This window comes from Anabrus simplex, chromosome 1 (assembly GCF_040414725.1).
Source record: "Anabrus simplex isolate iqAnaSimp1 chromosome 1, ASM4041472v1, whole genome shotgun sequence".
NCBI lineage: Eukaryota > Metazoa > Arthropoda > Insecta > Orthoptera > Tettigoniidae > Anabrus > Anabrus simplex.
Window position 1 is genome coordinate 413465776 of NC_090265.1, and position 23894 is coordinate 413489669.

Consider the following 23894-nt stretch of genomic DNA (forward strand, 5'->3'; position numbering starts at 1 on the left):
GATTCTATGAGAAAAGGGTAGGCGTAAAAAAAAATGAAAAATTGAATACCATCAAATAAATAATGAAAAACACACTTTGTACCGCGTGTACCGCCATGGCCTCTTGAGAAACTCGCACAGCGGTACCCCCTTTGGCAGCCAACGCGTTAAATATTGATGTTCCGAACAGTGACGATGTAATGTATTTCGTCAATAAAGTTAGGTCGGAGGATTTTACCACGCATGTTTGTAATCAGACAAATCTGTGCACAGAACAGGTAATTAGTACTGCACCACGCCCATTCATGAAGTATTCAGTAATGCTCACATGGAAACCAGTTTCAGCGTCAGAAATGAAGCAATTTTTAGGGCTAATGGTCACTACTGGTATTATTAGTAAGCCAGATATAAAAATATACTGGGCAGAGGGACCCACTTTTGAAACTCCAATTTTTTTTCTAAAACGATGTCTAGGGACTGCTTAGAAAGTACAATGTTCTTCCTTCATTTCAATGACGACAGGCAGCACGACATTGCAGATAGGCTCTACGAAAAGGCCGATACTAGAACAGCTTAGCAACGAGTTTCCTTTAGTGTACATCCCAGAGCAAAACCTATCACTAGATGAAGGAATGCTGGTTTGGAGAGGGTGCCTTCGATTCCATGTTTACAATCCAGAAAAGGTTACGAAATGCAGAATAATGGTCCGCATGGTTTGCGAATCCTCTAGTGGATATACTGTATATGCCAACTGAAAATATACAATGCTTGGCTGTCTAGGCAAAACCCTTTAGTGAAATTTTCTGTGAGGCCACGGCGGTACCTCGGGGTGCTAGGAATTTTTATTGTCGTACGTATACGAACACTTATGTGAAATGTCCCTTCGGATTTTGCTTTGCTACTATTTTACTACATGCATAGAAGAAAAAAATGCTTTGGCCACCGGGACATTTCTTGCTGTGTGTCCTGGCAGTCAACGTGTTAAACCTGCATTAGCCACGAACTTTAGTAAAGGGGGATGATAACTTGGCAAGACGTCAGACACGGTTAGTATGTCATTGTCAGTGCGAAATACAGAAGTCTCTGCCTCCTCATTTTCACTATCACTAGAATCTAATTCCAGAATGAGATCATTATCCGAATCTTCACCTTGCAATAACTCAGTCACTTGCTTGAGAGATATACATTCTTTACTTGCCATATATATATATACTAGTTACACCACTCAACACCACTTTATTTTCAACTGGGTAGATGAGAGAACTTGAGACCAGCATGTGTTTACTTGGACCACAAAGCCCACAACGCAGGAAATAACCTGTAAGCTGTAGTAAAAATGTTCATCTGTCCGCTTTCTACCAGAAAACTGATATAATGCGTCATCTAATGTACTTTTGAATGTACGTTGACGCAAATTCAAATCCGACTAAGGTCGGTTACGATATGTTACACATAGGAAACGTAATCTGACCATGGTCTGATACGTGAGCGAATGTGTTTAACTATAAAGTGGAATTAAGGGGATTGATTTGTAATTTACATGGAAATATGTTCTTAACCCTTTGACGCATATGGGACATATATGTCCCAAGAATTTTCTTGGTTCCTGTATCCAGGCACGTATTGTGACATCTTGGAAAACAATACACAGGTGTTCTACAAAGTCTATACCGTTAATGTTTGGTTGGTATTACAGTCAACAATGTATACAAGGACATTCATTCCTTTCTTGAACGCACGCCTCTTTCACATTTTTTGAGTGCTTCCTTTAGAAACATGTATCTTGACCATTCTGTTCTATGTTTTAATTAAAACGAATATTTTGAATCTCATAGGCATAAATAAAACTATTACAGTTACAATTTTAAGACAAAAATTACATTTACTCTTTGTAACTGTGTTACACCGGTGTCCCTGTATGCGGTGAAGGTTATGAATTGGATTTCCTATAGCAAAATGTATTCTTGGTTATTCTTTGGCTTGATATTTGATCTGTTGGAAGTATTGTAGGGATATTTGTCTCTTATAATTTTGTAGACCTACGATGAGAAGGTATCGCATGTTCGACATCTGGGAAGATGAGACTCTGCAGTATCTCGATGTCTGGAACAGAGATGAAGACAACCTTGACAAGAACTTGGGATGGGGTGATATTTCACCTTGCAGTTGTAACTGAATTAGTGCAGTCAAATGGATGGACAATAAGACAGTGTTTCTTCTGAGTAATTTCATATCCGCTATTGTGGTAGAATCAGTCAAACGACGGTGCTCCAAATCATCTGTTGTAAGTCATGTAACTTGTCCAGTCATGGTACAGAAATATAACAAAGGAAAGGGGGAGTTAATTTGATGGACCAGAAAAAGATACGTATGTTGATAGAAAAGACAAAATTTAATATTATTAGACTGTTCTTTGAACTGCTGGACATAAGTCAGCAGTGCTCATATAGTCTGATATTCTGTCAAAATGCAGGTGATTCAGGTCTTATTCATTTGGAATTTTATAAATGTTGCCAGAAGTCTGATTGGCCGATTTTCGAGCAGGAAATGATCGTGCCCCAATTATGCGACCTCGCAGAAGAAAAGTAGTACATCAACTGCAGCAGTCGCTCTTAACATGACGAAATTGGATGCCAGAAAAAGATGTGTTGAATGTGCTAATATTCGTGTGGAGAATAGAACAAACAATGTTCGTGAGACATGTAACGTCCATTTCTGTTACACGAAAGAAATAAACTGCTTTCTAAAGTTACACACAGCCTAATGTAAAATTCCTCGACCAGCCAGGAATCGAATCCGAGACCTTTATGTGTGGAACCCATCAACATCTCGCTGCCGAGTTGGACATGTACTTTTGATTTGTGACACAAAAAAGAAAGAAATTGTATTAAGTTTACTAGCGCCTAATATTAAGAAATGAAACATTTTCCCTGTCCCATAATGGGACAAACACGTCCCAAATTTTAAAAACCGACAACTCCATTTGAATAAATTACATACATTTGAAATTTTTGTTCTTAACGTTCAGTCAACGTAAATATACGAAAATTTACATTTCCAATCCCTGTTTTGTTGCATGCGTCAAGGGGTTAAGGATTTTTCAGTTATATTTTGGCAAACCCGTATTAGAATTCTCTAGAGCCTGAACCCAGCCCTTATGAAAGTAACTTACAAATTATTTAAAAGGCAGTTTTAAAAATTGCATTTTTCAAATCTCTTTCACAGGACAAGAATCACAGTTCAAATACCAATTTTTAATTTTCATCCACTCTGTGACAGGAGACCGCCATGGTTGTCTCGAGGTAAGGTGCTGGGCTGAGTGGCTAAATGGTTGAGGTGCTGGCCTTCTGACCCCAACTTGGCATGTTTTATCCTGGCTCAGTCCGGTGGCATTTCATGGTGTTAAAGTACGTCAGCCTCGTGTCTGTAGATTTACTGGCACGCAAAAGAACTCTTGCAGAACTAAATTCCAGCACCTCAGTGTCGCCAAAAACTGTAAAAGTAGTTAGTGGGACATATAACCAATAATATTATTGAGGTAAGGTTCTAGCTCCTCGTCCAGAAATTTATTTTTACTTACATTTTAGTGATACAAATTTCTGATAGTTCCCTGCATATACAGTGTAGTATTGCAGCAAAACAACTTGCCACAGAAATTAATAAGCCTATAAATGCTACGACAAAATGTGATTGTAGTCCTCAATCACAAAAGGATAAAAATGACAAATTAACGTATCTTCTTTCTGCAAACTCGGCAGAAGCCTACCCTTCCATCAGTAGTGAAGTTGGGATCTCCAATGATCCTCTGCTTCAGCTAGTTGGCTTTAGAAGGTTTTTCTTTACTCATTACAAATGCACTTCTTCAAAATAGATCTCAACACGATCTGATGCCAAAGCCTTCCAACAATTCGCAGAGAGAGGGAGGTATGCTTATGTACAACAAGAGTTCTCGTGTATCATCTTAGGAGGTGGCAGGAGTTGAAGGCTTTGAGGTGAAATTGTTCCTTGTTTGTTCTGATGGAAATTCCTCAAGCGCTATCTTCTTATTGTTAGTAGGGTAAACAGATGTTATGAAATAAGAAAATAATTGGTGGGTGGATTTTTCACTCGAGATATGATCTTTTTGAAATAAATCAGGAGTACCCTAAAATCAGTTTAGTCATGCTTGTTGCACCAATATTATGCTTATATTAACATATTTACATGCCAGTCTTCATTTAAAATATGTTTACCGTTATAAAGAGTATTATTATTGCAAATGTTTATTTTTGTGTGTTTTCTTTCTAGAACACATTGCAGAAAAATAAAAACGCTACAGCAATAGGACTATCTTTATAAAAATAAACATTTTAAACTTATTTTATGATAAGACTATAAAACAGTAACAGACTCCATGGTCATAAAATTAAATTAGACCTATAACTTTAAAGAAACCAGAAAACACTTAAGTCAGTGTAATACAATACACCTTGGTTCTATTATAACTTACACGTCTTTAGATTAGAAGGAGAAGTTTAGAAGAAAAGGAAAGTGCCTCTATTTACTTGAAAAGAAACTGGACATAGATTAAATGAAATTGATAATATCTGTAACTTTGGAGACATGTGTTTTAGTAATAGTATACAATTAGTTCAGTTCAACTCTTTCCCGCAGATTGCGTAGTAAAGCGTACTGGAGTCGCACGTTGTCTCCTGCGGGTTGCATAGTAGAGCGTACTCAACTTTCAAACAGACTTCCTCTGCCATCCGTCCGCTCAACATATAACTTTTTGGTACCAGTAAATTCCCTACGCTTCCTAGATACTACTGGCATGCACGGAATCCTAAAATAAAGTGCTCTTTTATACGTTTTCTTAGATAGAACAGACAGCTGACTGAATGTAAACACATTTCAGCAACATGACTGCTCATAGCCAGTTGAATGCGGAGGATATTTGTTACAAATTAGATCATTATGTTGACAAGTGCAATGGTAGTGAGTTTGAAGTTGTAGGTATGATAATAAAAATGGTATGGGAAGCATTTCGGACAGGATATAAATCTGAGAGAAATCGAAATACGGCACAGGACAGGAAATGTTCATTCAGGTTCCGTCTCTTTTTAAAACATTAGGCTTACTTGTAAAAAACATAATTATCAGTTTTAATTCTTCAGTTAAATCTGTTTCGGACTATGAGCCTCTACTTAATTACATAATAGCCTATTCCAACTAATGTCAGTTTATCTTCCAATCCCATTCAGTCAAAAATTGTTTATAGTTTGTATGTCCGAGAGGAAGCACGATTTGCTAACTAAATATCTTCATCCGACTGATCCCGAAAATGAAATAAATTGGGAGATTCAGGGTGAATTCCTGCGTTCTATGCATTACCAAGAAAATAAGAGGCCCATCATGTCCAGCAATTTTAGACTGACTTCAAGAACAAGGAACTTAACATTATGCACCATATTGGATGCTTCCTGATGTATCATTCTGTACGGGGAGGGGGGTCTTGCGTGTAATTAGGTGTTCTCAATGTATCATTTTAGAATAACCATTGTGTATTTTCCATTGTTACAAAATTTGAAAATGATATCTTAAGTGGTTTTTACAGAATAAATTATTTAGTGAAGGTACTCCACAACTATACCTGACAAGCAAATTATTACTCTAGGTTTCGCCCGACAGCGAGTCAAAGATATTCCGTGGGAAAGGGTTAAGCCAGTGCCATAAAATTGTTGTACAGCAGAGTATGATTATTTGAGGTAAACATGTAGTCTGCACCCATAGCTAAAGCTGCGGTTTACTCATCTTCTTCAGCATCTGAAACTGTGTTTGGATACACTTCTTGGACATGATAATGTATAGGCTTTTGGGCTTATGCCGTGTCAAGAAAATAAGGTGAAATTCTTTACGTTTCACAGAGAACTGTGCTCTGCGTCATCAGAAGAAAATCTCGACCGTCCACGAGAAAGGCTTCTTAAACAATGACTTTTTGAAATTTAGACGTTACAATAGAAGTGGAAATGGTACGTTCATTCGTCACCAGATGGCTCCCCAGACGTGGCACAGCGCTAGTGTTCGAAGCGGAAACTGACCGAACCATCAGAAATCAGTCTAAGAGGGTCACATAACATGTGTACGTAACATATGACATTGGCAGATATGACATTGACACAAGCCTGGAATGAAACATCTGGCAATGAGGAACGTACGAATTTGGAAAACACCAAGATGAAATAACAATAGTGAAGGGACAGGGACCTACGTAAATCCTTAATGGCTGGCAAACAGGTATTACTTAAGTGATAGCCAGTGTCCCGGTTGAAATTGTTAGGATTTCTACACATTTCCACAGCTTCCCATATAATCCTGGACGTGTAGTGTCTAGTGTGGGTAAGAGCTCGAGCATCTTCGAACATGACATCATGACCCGACTATAGAGCGTGCTCAGCTATTGACGATTTATCGCTGGTTGAGACAAATATTACGTTTATGTTCCTTGATACGGGTACCAATGGACCAGCATGTTTGGCTGATGTATACCTTACTGGAAGTACAGGGAATTTCGTATACCCCAGGTTGTAAAAGTGGGGACAGTTTGTCCTTGGTTTTACTCAGATTGTGACCAATTTTAGTGGCGGTGCCAAACTCTGTTTTTATATTGTGTTTGCGGAGGACCTTGGCAATTCGATCTGTGGTGTTGTGAATGTAAGGCAAGTAGGCAGTTCCCTTCACTTCTACCTTCTGTGAGCTTTGCTTGATCGTTTCTCTGGCACGCAGGGCTCTATGAATCTGCAAATCGCTGTAACCGTTACCCTTGAGCGTGACTTTGAGCGTGTCCATCTCCACATGGATAATAGATGGCTCACAAATTCGTCTCGCCCACTTGGCGAGTGTCATGAGAATGCCTTGTTTTTGTGCTGGATGGTAGTGAGAATCTGCATGAAGATAGAGATTTGTGTGGGTAGGCCTACGATAGACGGTATGTCCTAAGGAGCCATCCGGTTTCTTTCTTACTAGAACATTCAAGAAAGGAAGGCATCCATCCGACTCCATCTCCATAGTGAAAATTAATTGAAGGATGTTGCTGATTTAGGTGGTAGATACTTATTTGTGGGAATTGAGAATATTATTTACAAGTCTCCGACAGTATTATTCTTAAGTCCAAACAATTGGGTGTTGTATTTGGTTGTTTGCGTATCAATGTAACCTCCGCTAAAACAGCTGACCGTGTAGCGTTGGCGATTGGCTCTGTTAGCACCGCTCTGTGGGAGCGCGCTTGAACTCGGTGAGTGATCTCACTAGGTATTCTTTTCATTATGGTATGGGTATAAAGAAAGTGTTACAACTTGTTCAGTCACACTCAACAGGGACTTCTCCATTCTTTCATAATAGGACTGTAACACTTTGGTGGAATCCTCAAGCCTGGGCAGTTTTTGCAACATTGCGCCTGTCTTGGAAGAAACGAGAAAATCTAATAAACAAACAAACGTTTGGTGAGCAGAAGGACGCTGATTCTGTTGCTGCTGAGAGGTGGATGGAAAAGTGTTCTAAAATTGCTTCTGAATTCCCTCCAGAGTGTGTGTGTATGATGCTGATGAGACTGCACTGTATTATCGCGCCTTGCCTGAATACACTTACTTGTTCAATAATGAAAGTGCTAAAGGCTGTGTCCACTGTATAAGGAGAAACAATAATGTAGACATTCGCCGTAGTGCAGGAGAATGCTGTGCGAGTATGTCTGCTATAAGGAAAAGACTGTTAGTGATTGGGAAAAGTAAGAACCTACGTTGCTTTAAACGCATCAATAAATTTCCGGTAGACTTATCATTCCAACTCTAATTCATGGATGACTGACCTGATGTCTACTGAAGTGGGATAATAGGCTGGACCGTAAAATAGTTTAGGTGGTTGACAACTGTGCAGCACACATTGTGATTTGTGGGCTCTAGAACATCAATGTGGTTTTCTTACCAGCGAATACAACTTCATTAATTCAACCCTGCAATCAAGGGATCATTCACACTATGAAAGCGTATTATCACCATGAAATGCGCACAAGAATCTTAGAAAACTGAGGACTCACATAAAACTAATGCCAACGCTCTTGCCAAAACAGCCAGCCTTCTCGATGCCCTGCATCTTTAGCCATGTCATGGGATATTGTCTCAGCACACAATAAGATACTGTTTCAGACATGGGGGATTTTTAAGAGAGTTGCCAGAAGTAGAGGCGAATGTTGAACTTTGTCCAACAGGCTTAACGGAAGATGAATTTCAGGAATGGATTAACATAGATGAGGGCATCATTACTGATGCGAAACAGACAGAAGACGACGTGTGAGGCATTTACTTCCGCGGAATTAGATATGAGAGGTGAAGAACACGGAGCAGAAGATAGTGATGCTGATGACGATGTTACCAAAAGTTCCTGAACGCCAACGAATGCTGAAATGCAACAGGCACTAGATATCTTGTGACGAGGTTTCAGCGTAAGTCAGTGGACTTCCAAAAACATCATGAAAATGAAGGAATAATTAATGTACTTGTGAGAGACAACCAGAAGCAGACAACAATAACAGACTTTTCATAGCTGAAAACAGTTAACTGTAATGCTGTACTGTGTACCGGTATCTGTTTCATTGTAGTGCATGTAGGTTATGAATAATTACAGTAGGCTACCTGTCAATTTTTATTTTTTGGTTACTGTTATCAGTCGGTTAATGTTATCAAATGATATGCGTCCCGGAGTGATCATAATAAGCGGTGTCCACTGTATAAGGAGAAACAATACTGATAATGTAGACATTCGCCGTAGTGCAGGAGAATGGAATTATTGGAGAAGTCTTCCTCATGAACAGTAGAGATTTTCTTCTGAAGATGCAGAGCAAAGATCTCTGCGAAACATATCATGACCATAAGTACGGCCCTGAAAGCATTAATGACTACAATACTGATAGTCATTCATTCATTATTCTTCGGGTAATCTTGATTAGGACTATAAAATAACCATAATCAAGATTGCATAACAGATAATCCGTTCACCCTACATGGCCATAGCTTTCACCCTATAGTCTATAGCCATACCATTAACTACTACTAAAACGTTTTTATTCCGCCTCTGAAGGGGACAACGGGCCTCCTAGACGGTAATGCCATCTCTCAGGCCAGGGAGATGTACAGAAAAGGTGAAGGATTTGGCGGCCGTGGTCTATATTAGGAACTGTCCCAGCATTCGCCTTAGTGTAGGAGAATGGGAAAACAACGGTAAACCATTCTCAGGGCAGGCAGCGGTGGGGACCAGCCCCTTTCCGTCTCCCGAATGCAGAGGCGTAGGGCCACAGCATAGTCGCTGCCACGCCTCCTCTGCTTGGTTGGTCAGTGGGAGTGCAGAGACATCGAACCACGGACCAGCCATGGCCACCTGTAGGCTGAAGCTCACTCTGAAACCGCTGACCACATACCATTAAGGTATTTCCTACAGTATTAAAGGGAACAAGTACTTTTGTCAAATTGAGACATCCTTATTCCCTTCACACACTTGATATTGGAATACAATTTCAAGCTCGTTATTTTCCACGAATTTACCGAGCTCAATAGCCGCAGTCGCTTAAGTACAGCCAGTATTCGGGAGATAGTGGGTATTAAAATCATTCCATATTGATGGTTTTCACTGTACAAGGGAAAGGATTTATTGCGTCCTCCTCTTCAATACATATATATCCATCTTTAGATGGAGTAATTCTGATCAAACACGTTTCGGCTCATTTTAAAGCCATCTTCAGTGAAAATTTTAAAAACTACATGATTAATGTTAAGAGAATGTTATTAAAAAAGACCAGAAAGAATGTATAAAAACATGTGCAACATGATGAAGTTAATATAATGTGAGGTAGTAGCAAGGTTCAGAACCTCTTAAAGTACAGTATGTCATTACATTAATCATGTAGTTTTTAGCATTTTCACTGAAGATGGCTCAAAAATGAGCCGAAACCTGTTTGGTTAGAATTACCCCATCAAAGGATGGATGTGTGCATTGAAAAGGACGACGCAATAAATCCTTTACTTTGTGAAGTAGATAGTTGGTTGGAAGCCCACTGTTGGCAGCCCTGAAGATTGTTTTCTGTGGTTTCCCATTTTCACACCAGGCAAATTAAGCTGTACCTTAATAAGGCTACGGCTACTTCCTTCCCACTCCTAGCCCTTTCCTGTCCCATTGTCGCCATAAGACCTATCTGTGTTGGTGCGACGTAAAGCAATTTGTGTAATAAACTTTTCCATGAATTTTGCTGCACTTATCACAAAATGAGTACATTTCGCTATAAACTGGCCTTTTTGCTTTAATTCACTGTAATTTGCAAAAACAAAAGTACTAACTTCTTACCCAGAATCATATGATTCGTGAAGATATATCAACATCGCTTCGAAATATTTTTTTGTCATTTTTATTGTTAATACAAAATAATCATGCCTGTTAGTATTGGTTGTTGTGTTAATAATAAAGAAGGCAAAGAAAAAATACACACATAGTTTCAAGATTGTGCTGTGAGAAGAGATACAAAAATAATCCATCAAAATCTATTGAGAGAACTTATATGTGAAGATGTGAAATCCTATATTGAGTACTTATAAATGGACATTGAAACATTTTAGTTTGTTGTTTAAAAGGTGTAATTTTATATTGCAAAACAAAATACTTGCCTGAGGAACCACATAAGAGGAGATAATCTTGTTATGGTAACGCTAAGATTTTTTGCTACTGGAGAAAGTCTTGCTAGTTTTCAGTTTAGTACCGGAATACCACAATGTGCTATTTCAAAAATAGTTACAGAAATATGTGATGATATCTATAAATCAACAAAAGATGATTACTTCAAGGTAATTTGGCATGTTTATTTTATAATTACTGTTGTATAATTTAGAACACAGAAGATTATTTTATTTCCAATCTTTTGTTCTGGTGTGTTTTTCATTTCATGTAACCCTTCAAAATCAGAAGTTGTGTTTACCACAGACCATATGTACTCTTTGTCTGCCATTTTCCCTTCTTTCTTTCTTTCTTTCTTTCTTTCTTTCTTTCTTTCTTTCTTGTCACAGATTTGATTCATGACTTTTATTATAACACAACTATGTTGCAGCTAGATGTTATGAAAGATGCTATATTGTGAAATATTTTATCATATATACTTTATCAAACTTTTATGACACAGATATGTGATATTGTAATATAGGGCTAAGATAAACCATTGGTTTCATTGAATGGTTGCACTAAATTTCCCTTTTAAAAGAAATGCTTAGTGCAAAAGTGGCAACCCTAAAGATGTATTTCCTTAGGTTCTCCTTTTCAATCAACAGTCACTTAAAACTATTCACACTAAAAAGTGCCATAGTTGTACGTTAATTAAAGCTTCAGTAGTTACCTTTCCAGTCTTAGAACTCTTATCCAGGTGTCAGTGAAGAATACCTGTATATGCTAATGCAACATTAAAGCGGTGGGCAGGGGCAAGGAAGAAAAAGTAAAGGTGTGTCTTGTGTACTTTTAAGTTAAATAGAAAATATTGTCTTCATTTAATTTAAATTTCTTTCCAAGATTTATGAAAGCAATTGTCTTGTGCACTTTTTGCTGACTAAGTCTAAAAAGAGAACATTTTATTTCTGAGTAGTTGTTAAACATATGGAAATTACATGAGAAATGACTGAGAATAAAAGAAGCCCACGAGAATTATTTTAATATTGTAAGTTATATTGTGAAGATAATTTGTCTTATTATTTCACCTTGACAATGAGTGTGTTTATATTCCTTTTTTTTTTTTTCATCATTAAAATTGTTTGATATGTTTGTGACTATACTGTATGAATTGGTAGAAAATTATAATTTAAAAAATCATGCACTCTTAGCAAACATGTTTTCGAGACTGTGCTCATGGGAAACATACCTGACTTGATTGCCTATGGTCCTAAAGTCCTAGTTCTATAAATTTAATTTCATAATTTTGTAATGAAAAATCATTGATTAAATGAAACGGAAGGTAAAATATAGTTCATAAGATGAAATCACTGCGTGATATGTCACTCCTTCTGAAGTACTATATCAATATTCATTCATCGTGTTGGATAATTCTGTTTAGGGAACTAACTCACGCTCGCCCAATAATCCGTGTTAAACGTGAGGCTTAGGATAGTAACATTGTCATAATATTGTGATCATTGTTACTCTGTGTTTCAGTGTACATTTGAAGGCTGCGGTAAACGTTTTTCATTGGACTTCAATCTTCGGACTCATGTTCGCATCCACACGGGAGATCGGCCGTATGTTTGTCCTTTTGATGGTTGTAACAAGAAGTTCGCTCAGTCTACAAACCTCAAGTCCCACATCCTCACGCATGCTAAAGCAAAGTAAGGTTCATTTTATTTAGTATTTAGTGTTGATTGCAGTAGAACATGATACTTTCTAAAATAAGTGTTAGAGCGCACAAATTCCTTTTTCTTCTTAATAGTAACTCAGATGAGCTTAGAGGGAACACTTAATGAGAATGAAACTATCTTCCAAAGAATATTTATACAGCTTCATTGGTAAAGGTTCAGCACAAGAAGGTTTCTTTTGTTTCAGACAAAAGCCTACAGTTTAGAAATACCACAGTTTTGCTAACGCAGGTTCAAGATTTATTGGAATATTATTTTTATACTTTTGACAGTGTGACATTAAAAATATGATTCTAACGACCTTAACAGGTAATATCGTGAAATATCACAATAGCAATAGCAAAACAATAAGAACTACAGAAAATTACCTCATTGTAATTCTAACATTTTATGGCCAATATAGTACCTCTCCGGTCAATTATACGAAGAAAATTTAGCTTTTCTATGCTTTCAATATTCTTCATCCTCTCAGATGCCAACATCCTTTCTTTAGTTGAGAACGCTCTTCTGTTTTGCCCTTTATTAATTTTGGTTTGTAGACTCCTGTGAGTCGTTGAGAATCGTAATTTTGTCTGTTTTTGTTCTTGAGATCATTTAGTATTATTTGTAGTTCATTAATATCATTCTTAATTTCTGTGATCCATTTAATCCTGATACTGCTATTCTACAATTTTTCTATTAATTTTCTACTAATTCTAATTTCCAGTGTCCTAATGAGATGTGCTTCTTTCCAATTGTGCTAGTTACTGGTTCGATTTCCTTATAAACTGTGTTATTTGAAGCTATTAACTTCATATTGTTTTTGCTGGTAATTAACTTCATTTTGGTTTCATATTGACTTTAAATATCTAGAATTAAAAAAAAAAAAAAAAAAAAAATTTACTACCGGGCGAGTTGGCCGTGCGTGTAGAGGCGCGCGGCTGTGAGCTTGCATCCGGGAGATAGTAGGTTCGAATCCCACTATCGGCAGCCCTGAAGATGGTTTTCCGTGGTTTCCCATTTTCACACCAGGCAAATGCTGGGGCTGTACCTTAATTAAGGCCACGGCCGCTTCCTTCCAACTCCTAGGCCTTTCCTATCCCATCGTCGCCGTAAGACCTATCTGTGTCGGTGCGACGTAAAACCCCTAGCAAAAAAAAAAAAAAAAAAAAAATTTACTTGTATTAAGTCTACCTATTAAATACAAATGATTGCCATTTAAAAAATGATCTGTCTAAAATACTACATAGTAGGACATGTTCCGACCTAGCCTAGAACGTAAAATACACAAGGATGAAAAACGTATAAAAACAGGGATAGGTAAAAAACTGAAACAAGATAAAATACAATCGGCAATTACAATAAAAATCCATGTTTAGAAATGTTCATTGCTTCAGTCTAGTTGCAAGATGAATCTGGTTGTAACAGGTGTGGGTCCAACCATGTTTACCACAACTATTGATTGGCTGGAGGAATACCTTAAAATTATGAAGACTGTCGAATGCTATCTGTTTGTCACACTTCTGGAACGGAGTGAAGTTTTGAGGTTCGTAAATTACTTCACGGAGAATAAATATGTAACCAGGATCTAAAAGTGAAACCAGAAAACAGAGTGTGAGAACGAAAAAATATGAGGTTGAAATAAAAGTTAATAAGAAGAGTCGCAAACATTACTCGCTTCCTCTTTCCTCCAGCCCTGTGCTTTTCTAGTTCAAGTTGGGCTGGTGTTGACCTTAACACTGATTGGGGACTGCACTGAGATTGTGTTGGTTAAGAGAAACCACGGGTGAGGGGAGGGAGAGTGAGTAGAAGAATGGGAGGACGGATCTGTAATGCGTGTTGTGACAGACTTAATTGTATATTGCTTCAGATCTTTTTCAATTATTATTTCAAACAGGATGTTTGTTTTTCTTGAATTTCATTAAGATTATAGATGGGATTAGATATTTGATCAAGGTTTATGTAAATATTTTCTAGGATGTTTAATAAAGTTCCCTTTTTAGTTTTATGTAGGATATCTAAATCTTTAATCTATGGTGGAGAATGAGTGATTCTAATCTTTCTTGTGTTCACTCGTAGCAGAAAATATCCTGTATTTGTTGTTGTTTGAGTCATCAGTCCATAGACTGGTTTGATGCAGCCCTCCATGCCACCCTATCCTGTGCTAACCTTTTCATTTCTACGTAACTATTGCATCCTACATCTGCTCTAATCTGCTTGTCATATTCATACCTTGGTCTACACCTACCGTTCTTACCACCTACACTTCCTTCAAAAACCAACTGAACAAGTCCTGGGTGTCTTAAGATGTGTCCTATCATTCTATTTCTTCTACTCGTCAAATTTAGCCAAATCAGTCTCCTCTCACCAATTCGATTCAGTATCTCTTCATTCGTGATTCGATCTATCCATCTCACCTTCAGCATTCTTCTGTAACACCACATTTCAAAAGCTTCTATTCTCTTTCTTTCTGAGCTACTTATCATCCATGTTTCACTTCCATACAATGCCATGCTCCACACGAAAGTCTTCAAAAACATCTTTCTAATTCCTAAATCAATGTTTGAAATGAGCAAATTTATTTTCTTAAGAAAGCTCTTCCTTGCATGTGCTAGTCTGCATTTTATGTCCTCCTTACTTCTGCCATCGTTATTTTACTACCCAAGTAACAATATTCATCTACTTCCTTTAAGACTTCATTTCCTAATTTGATATTTCCTGCATCACCTGCCTTTGTTCCACTGCACTCCATTACTTTTGTTTTGGACTTATTTATTTTCATCTTGTACTGCTTACCCAAGACTTCATCCATACCATTCAGCAACTTCTCGAGATCTTCTGCAGTCTCAGATAAAATAACGAAATCATCGGCAAATCTCAAGGTTTTTATTTCCTCTCCTTGGACTGTGATTCCCTTTCCAAATTCCTCTTTGATTTCCTTGTCTGTTCTATGTAAACATTGAAAAGGAAGGGGGACAAAGTGCAGCCTTGCCTCACTCCTATCTGGATTGCTGCTTCTTTTTCAACGCCCTCAATTCTTATCACTGCAGACTGATTTTTATACAGATTGTAGACAATTCTTCGTTTTCGGTATCTGATCCCTATCATCTTCAGAATCTTAAATAGCTTGGTCCAATCAACATTATCGAATGTCTTTTCTAGATCTGCGAATGCCATGTACGTGGGCTTGTCCTTCTTGATTCGATCCTCTAAGATCAGACGTAAAGTCAGGATTGCTTCACGTGTTCCTAAATTTCTTCTGAAGCCAACTTGATCTTTTCCCAACTCAGCTTCAACTTGTTTTTCCATTCTTCTGTAAAAAATACATGTTAAAATTTTGCAGGCATGAGATACTAAACTAATGTTGGGGTAGTTTTCACACCTGTCAGCACCGGCTTTCTTGGGAATAGGTATAACAACATTCTGCCGAAAATCGGATGAGATTTCTCCTGTTTCATAGATCTTACACACTAAATGGAATAACCTTGCCATGCTGGTTTCTCCTAAGGCAGTCAGTAATTCAGAGGGAATGTCATCAATTCCAGGTGCCTTGTTCCTATTTAGGTCACTCGCAGCTCTGTCAAACTCTGACCTCAAAATTCGGTCTCCCATTTCATCAGCATCAACAGCCTCTTCATGTTCCAGAACCAAATTATCTACATCTTTACCTTGATACAACTGTTGGATATGCTCCTGCCATCTTTCTGCTTTGTCTTCTTTTCCTAGAAGTGGCTTTCCATCTGAGCTCTTAATATTCATACACCTAGATTTCCTTTCTCCAAAGGTCTCCTTGATTTTCCTGTATGCAGCATCTACCTTTCCCAGGATTATACAACCTTCGACATCCTTGCAGTTCTCCTTCAGCCATTCTTCCTTAGCTACCTTGCACTTTCTATCCACTTGTTTCTTTAATCGCCTGTATTCTTTTCTGCCCTGTTCATTTCTAGCATTCTTGTATTTTTGTTGTTCATCAATCACGTCTAGTATCTCCTGAGTTATCCACTGATTCTTAGTTGATCTTTTCTTCCTTCCTAACATTTCTTCAGCAGCCCTACTGACTTCATTTTTTTATGACTATCCACTCTTCCTCTATTGTGTTTCCTTCAGCCTTTTCATTTAGCCCTTGTGCAACATGTTCTTTGAAACAATCCCTCACACTCATTTCTTTCAACTTGTGTAGGTCCCATCTTTTTGCATTCTTTCCTTTCTTCAATTTCTTCAACTTCAGATGGCATTTCATGACCAACAAGTTGTGGTCAGAGTCCACGTCTGCTCCTGGAAAGTTTTGCAATCCAACACCTGGTTTCTGAATCTCTGCCTAATCATAATGAAGTCTATTTGATACCTTCCAGTGTCTCTAGGTCTCGTCCACGTATACAGCCGTCGTTTGTGGTGTTTGAACCAAGTATTGACAAGGACTAAATTATGATCAGTGCAGAATTCAACCAGACGACTTCCTCTTTCGTTCCTTTGTCCCAATCCAAATTCTCCTACTATATTACCTTCTCTTCCTTGGCCTACCACTGCATTCCAGTCTCCCATCACAATTAGATTCTCGTCACCTTTTACATATTGTATTAAATCTTCTATCTCTTCATATATTCTTTCGATGTCCTGTATTTAGCTGTATTAAAATGTTCTTTGTAGCAGATGAGAAAATTCCTCCCAGTCTATCTGACGTAACTAGCATCGCACTGGTTGCACTTCAACTTGTAGACCCCTGATTGCAAATGTTTATTGGTTTTGTTGAGAATGTTTATATTATAAAAATGTTTGGAAGTGGTATTATAGTTCTAAAAGCAGTGTTGAGGTTCTGTTTTTTTTATGTTTGAGATGTGGTACTGATTATTACTGTTGAAAGTAAACCTTAATACTTAAATAACATTTGACAGTTCCACCTTTTCAATAAAACATTTTATGCAATGTTAGTTACATTATAAGTTACTTTTAAAAATGGTACTACTTTCGACCTTGTTCAAGGTCATCACTCAGTAACTCAAATTATACAAAACATCAAATAGACCAAAAACAATAATGTTAGATAAAACATGTGAGAATTAAAAGTTGAGCGGATTTTGGTTTCTGTAGTGTAACCTTGCAAAGATAAGACTGAAAATGAGAAATGGTCACGATGATATTAACTTGATAAAAAAATTTAAGCTGTGCACATAATATATTAAACATTAAAATGAGGCTCAAGGTAGCCTTTAAAAAACATTTCTAGTGAAATGTTCTTGAAGCTCGTGTTGCGTTTATAATAAAGTTCTAATGACCAAACGACATAGTATGGTAAATGTCATAGAAGACGTGCGTAACCGAATCTTACTCTACAGGGTGTTAGAATTGTTCTGGACGGATCTGGACCCATGCATCTTGCACTGCTACGCACAATTGGTCTTGAGTCCATTGCCAATGTTCGTTGGCCCATGCACGTTGAGCTCTGTGTCCAGGTGTCAGCAAAAGTACACAAGTGGGTCGTCGGCTGGTGAATCCTATGCGGTGCAGTTGCCTCCTTACAGTCCTGGTGGAAATGGATTCCTGACTCCCAGCATTCAACTGGGTGGTAATCTGCCTTGCAGTAGCCCATCGAATGCCCTATATGGTTCTGTGGAGGCAACGTGATGTTCGTTCGTTTAACACCTGTTGTCTACCTGTGCAGCGGTTTATGCAACTGGTATCATTCTCTCTGCAATATTGAAGATTCACCCTCGACACTGTTGACCTCTGAAACCCAGATTCGCGTGTAATCTGCGCAATGCTATGACCCATGTGCCATGCGCCGATGATCATCCCACATTCAAAGTCAGTTAACTTTCGACATATTGCCATCTTTACGACAGTGTTGTCTGCAACAGACAGCTCACCTACGCCACAGCCAGCCGCAATGCTCAGGGGTCATACACAGCACATTTTCTAATGGGACACCCCTTCTCGTGACTTTTGGCCACTGAGTGTATGTACAGTCTATAAGAGATGTATGTACAGTAGAAGTCCGTTATAGCGAGAATTCATAACAGCGAAAAATTTACTCGCTATAACGGATTGTCGTCATATCCAATTTTTTTATTTAAGTCGGGAAACCCCCCATATACATTAAAATAAGTTTGTTCAAAACTTGCGTTTCCGCAGATGACATCCACACCGGTTTACTTGTTTGTTATTTTTCGAAATCCGATACTACGTGATGTGTATGTTTAATTTCATTCTGAAAAAAACATAGTACCGTATTTCTCCGAATCCAAGATAAACCCCACTTTTTCATTCAAAAAATTTAAATCAGGCTCAAAAAGTACTTTGTAAAATCATATGAATGCCTTTGTTGTACAGTAGGCCTACGCATTTTTAGACTATTTTTAGATGCTGAACATTAACTTTCGTCATGCTTTTTTTTGTGCCTGTTCAATTATTCTTTATTTCTGCGGGTTTAAGGACCATTTAACATAAAATTGGCATCATAATACCGAAGAGAAGCCGTTTAAAATTTTGTCGGCAATACCTATTCCATGAGTCTCTACAACGATCCATCAGGAAATTATTATTGCTGTCTATAAAACTGTTACTTTTACTCGGCGTCAGATATAATCGACTACCGCTACATACATGTCTCGCTTGCCGGGTTCGGCCAAATTCAGCGGCTGGCTGTGTATAGGCCTAATTGCGGATGTTGAAAGTCAATGAACGAGTTTATTGCGCCATAGTATAGCCATTCCGCCCTTGCGCTTTTCGTGCACATACCTCACGTATTCATCTTCGACTTTTTTAAAGGGTCCTTGTTACGGACCACTGAATGCATTTTTTGTACAGTATGCATATTTTTTAAATCTTTGTCTTAACACTAATGCCAAATATTGGCTTTAGTTAGGCCTATGCCGTATTTTCTTGCGGCTGCACAATTATTCTACATTTACGAATGTTTAATAACAATTAACTTACAGTAAAATTGGCATCATAATATCGACTAGAACCCGTTGAAAAATTGCTGGCAGTACCTTGTCCACGTACCTTTACAATACGACTATCCATCGCGAAAATATTCCTGCTGTCTATAAAACTTAATTTTACTAAGCGTCAAGTACAATAGACGCGTTATAACTCTGCCACTGAGTAGCCTTGGCCTTTCTAAGAATTTGAAGGCTCGAATGTGTTGATGCCATTCTGCAGATTTGAGAAACGTTTTAGTAGAAGCTAATAGAACGTCATACTCTCTCCCCTATTTCCTGAGATCCAGTGACGTTACACACAAGCACTGTACAACCGGTTGTCACGGATAGCGATGTAGTCTATAGTAAAGAGCCGGTCGTTTATTGTTAACGAGTTTTGTGCGCATGTGAAAAGAAGCAGCGTGGTTACCGCGGTAGTTGCCAATGGTATCCATTAACTTACTGTTAGGCCGCGAATGCAAGACAACCCTAGAGTTTTTGCATCAGATTCTGAGAAAAAAAGTCATGGATTCGGAGAAATACAGTATCACTCCAGAGGTTTCTGTGGCAAACACTTCAGTTTTCTTCTTCAAACGGCATCACTTAACGTAACCGTATATGTATCATGAAAACTTTGAAACGCATGTAAAGAAATGATAACCTACTCGCAAAAAAATTACATGTAAATAGCCTTTCCAAAATTTAACTAGATGCGAGAAGATATGAAATATCCTCTGAAATCAGTGAAGTACTCTGCCATATCTTGAGGCGTATCACATTCTTACTTAATTTCCGTATATAACATTCAAATCAAGATATCGTTTACTTCAGTCATTATTTTTAACGAGGTAACAACTGCTGTCGGCTACGTTATTTACACATTTATTATGAAAACTTGTTATCCTCTTTCATTTCGAATTTTCTTTAGAGAACAGCAGTCGACGGGTATTAGTAATCAGGTCCAGCATCGCCTTTGAATGTCGATGAGAGAGCTCGCAAATGCACAATACTGAAGATGATCGATCGCATTTTGTTGCAAACGTTTCAGTTTTCTTATTCAAACGGCGTCGCCTATCCAAACTTAACCGTACTATACGTATGATGAAAATACACTTCAAGCGCCAGTAGAGAAATGATAACCTCGCTATAAATTTTCATAATAGCCTTTCCGTAATGTAACCAGGCGCGAGAAAATATAAACTAACGTCTGAAATCAATTAAGCACTCTGCCATATCTCGAGGTGTGTCCCATTCTTACTTAATTGCAGTATTTAGCCTCAAAATTAAGTGGTCGTTTAGTCAGCCTTAATTCTTAACAAGTTAACAACCGTTATCGGACACATTATTTACGCATTTATTATGAAAGTATGTTCTCTTTCATTTCAAATTTTCTTTGCGGAACAGCAGTCGACGGGTATTACTAATCGACTCTGAAATCGCCTTCGAATGTCGACGAGAAAACTCGCTTGTGCACATAGCGAGAAAACAATGCCGAAGGTAATCGTTCGCATGCAATATCATCGCTGGTGTGCATAAATGTCAGTAACGGAAAAAATTGTGCACGCTTTATCGCTCGTAATAACGGATGTGTCAGTGATAGGGCTCTCGCTGTAACCGAAGGACGATATACAGTTTAATATAGGAATTTTGAAGGGACAGAAAACAATCATCGCTATAGCAGAGTTCTTGTTATATGCCGTACTCGCTATATCGGACTTCTACTATATGTTTGTTCAGTCTGTCAGCGATTCCGGTGGGATCCTCAACAGCTTTACCATCAGCTGTCATAGATGGCCTAGGCATCATTGAAGAAGCGTACTAGGCAAATGAGGAGTGATGTGGTTTCCCGTTGCTTTCCTCACCGAGCCAGAGTTGCTATTACATGTCAGTCTGCCAGGCCCACTGAAATGCATACACCAACTGACCCTATGAGCAACATTTTTACACCATTCATAGCAGGGACTGGCTGCATAAGAATTGGCATTACTAGCATTGCTCATACCTCAGTCATTTTCATATTGTCAAAGCCAAGGATAAGTAAAAGATATTGTATGAAAGTAACAAAATTGCTCTAGCCTCTACCAGAAGACATAGTGCACTGTAAACACTATGTCCTCCCAGCAAAGACATCTATAAGAGATAAGCCTCTATAATTATCAGGATCACTCTTTATCATCTTTTTTTGTGAAGGTTTATAATAACTGTCGTCCAGTGTTCAGGAACATTTTCTGTGATCCGAATTATTTTTAAGTCATGTGTAAGGAAATCCAAACCATATGCATATTTCCATATTTCTACAAAAGTCTGATCTTGTCCATTGTAATAATAATAATAATAATAATAATAATAATAATAATAATAATATCTATTTTCAGCAACTGTGCTCTGTTTTAAAGTAGATAATCAAACTTATTATAAGTACAGTACAACAGAGCATCAATACTTATTTTTCACAGTAGAATCGACTTTGGATTTAAAATTAAAAATACATTCTTCCTGTTTTTTAATATTTTAGATATAGAAGAGCCACTTTGTCCCTTTGAAAATCTGCTTAATCCCTCTTAATTTCAGTAATAAATACTTGGTTTCCTTCTAAAAGTAAACCTTAATTGCTGAGGTTTTTTTTAACAGTTGCACAGTTGCTCATTCAGTGTAACATGCTCGTATTAGTATCAGTTTTTAATATTTGAGTATTTTTTGTTAACTGCTGGATACCTCTGATTTAACAATAAATGTTGCATTGGGGGGGGGGGGGGGGGGGTAAAGATGCTGGTGACCACCAGGAAAAACAACTAAACTTACACAGGCATTCACTATGTATTCTGAACAGCTCCAAAACGACTGTTTTGTTATCAACAGAAGAAGAAAAATGTTTGCATCCACATGAGAGACTGGCCATGTGTTTGTCGTTTTGATGGTGATTCTGTACCAGTTGATTCAGGATCCTCTCTTGCTATCCTACATTCTGTAATGTAAACAAGTGAATACAGTAGAACCGCGATAATTCGAAATCGGTTAATTCAAAATCTTGCCTAATTCGAAGCAGCTCTCGTTCCCGGAAACATGAGGTACGGTTTTGCATGTTATTTAAATCACTTAATTTGAAATACAGATAATTCGTAATTCGAAGAACATTGTCAGTCCCGATACCGAAATTCAGAATTTTAATTCAAAACTGCCTTTACATTTTTAAAAAATAGTATTTTACAGAGTAATTTAAATTCACAACTTCTCCGCGTCATGAAAGAACCCATCTTCCGGAACGTGAAGGGGTAACTTTGCGTATTTTCACCTACTTCGGCATGTCTGCATTGAGCTTCATATCTGCTATGTTCGAGTGAAATCGTAATTATTTTGTATTTGGCGTTTTAAGGAACGCCACAATATCAGGTCGTGGGCAGTGTGCGGATGTGGTGAGGTAGAATCCGCGAAAAATTGGCGATGCCAGCAGTTGGCAAAAAAGCGTGACTTATAGCCTATAATCAATTCTTACGCACCAAACAATATTAACAATTAAGAGGTGAAAATATATGTTTTTCCACCTGTTCAATACAAATTCAAATGTGATATACAATGAAATGTCACATTTTATTCATAAATATTAGGGACCGGTTTCGGCATGTCTATGCCATCATCAGCCTAAAGTTAGATACACAAGGACACAAGAAAATTACACGTCACAATATTGTCAGTGCCGATGAAACTGCTTTTTATTTTTTTAATGCTGAGGCCAAACGAACTTACAGTTTTAAAGAAGAGAATTGCCAGCCGGGAAATGTACTGTGTTGCTTTGCAGTGCACACACTGCACACGGAAGCGAGAGACTTCTTTCCCCTCTCACAGGCAAGTTCGAAAAGCCACAATGTTTTAAGGGTATCGTGCACTTTCCATGCCAGTACAAGGCCTTTAAAAATGCAGACAGTACAGTAATCCAAAAGATAAAGCATTTGGACAGGGGAGCCAGCATAATTTTTCCTAGTCTTTGAATCGTGTTTTTCTTCCTTTCGTTGTGTGAGGTTATGTTTGTCATTGTTTCATACAAGTGCATTATTTGAATACTGTAAATGCACCTTGTTGGATACATTTTGGAAATAGTTTTCTCAATGGCATTTGAGAGCTTTAAACTGTGATTCAAGGTTAATTGCATGCAGTAACAAGTCTTTTCTTTGCTATTTTGCCTGACGTCGCACCGACACAGATAGGTCTTATGGCGACGATGGGATAGGAAAGGCCTAGGAATGGGAAAGAAGCAGCCGTGGTCTCAGTTAAGGTCTGGTGTGAAAATGGGAAAACACGGAAAACCATCTTCAGGGCTGCCGACAGTGGAATTCGAACCCACTATCTCCCGAATGCAAGCTCACAGCTGCGCGCTCCTAACCGCATGGCCAACTCGCCCAGTAGTAACAGGTCTTAGAATATATTGTGACGCCACAAGGGTTGGCATTAATGAAGTACGTGTTTTCGGTTAATTCGAAATCACGCAATTCGAAGTCTGATTTTTGCGTCCCAACGACTTTGAATTAACGATGTTTTACTGTAATAGTTCTTTGTTTACCACATCTTCAGGAGACACGAATGGCGGAGCAAATTTACTGTAGATATCGTTAGTGTA

At 38.0% G+C, this 23894-nt stretch overlaps 1 protein-coding gene across 1 annotated transcript in view; it reads left to right on the forward strand.

Annotated features, from left to right (window-relative positions):
* The window catches only part of LOC136856870 (transcriptional repressor protein YY1), a 136421-nt gene that overhangs the window by 95874 nt on the left and 16653 nt on the right, over positions 1–23894 (forward strand). The window contains exon 4 of the mRNA XM_067135077.2: positions 12187–12356. Within this exon, the coding sequence (XP_066991178.1) occupies positions 12187–12356 (170 nt within the window). The remainder of the gene's footprint in view (positions 1–12186; positions 12357–23894) is intronic.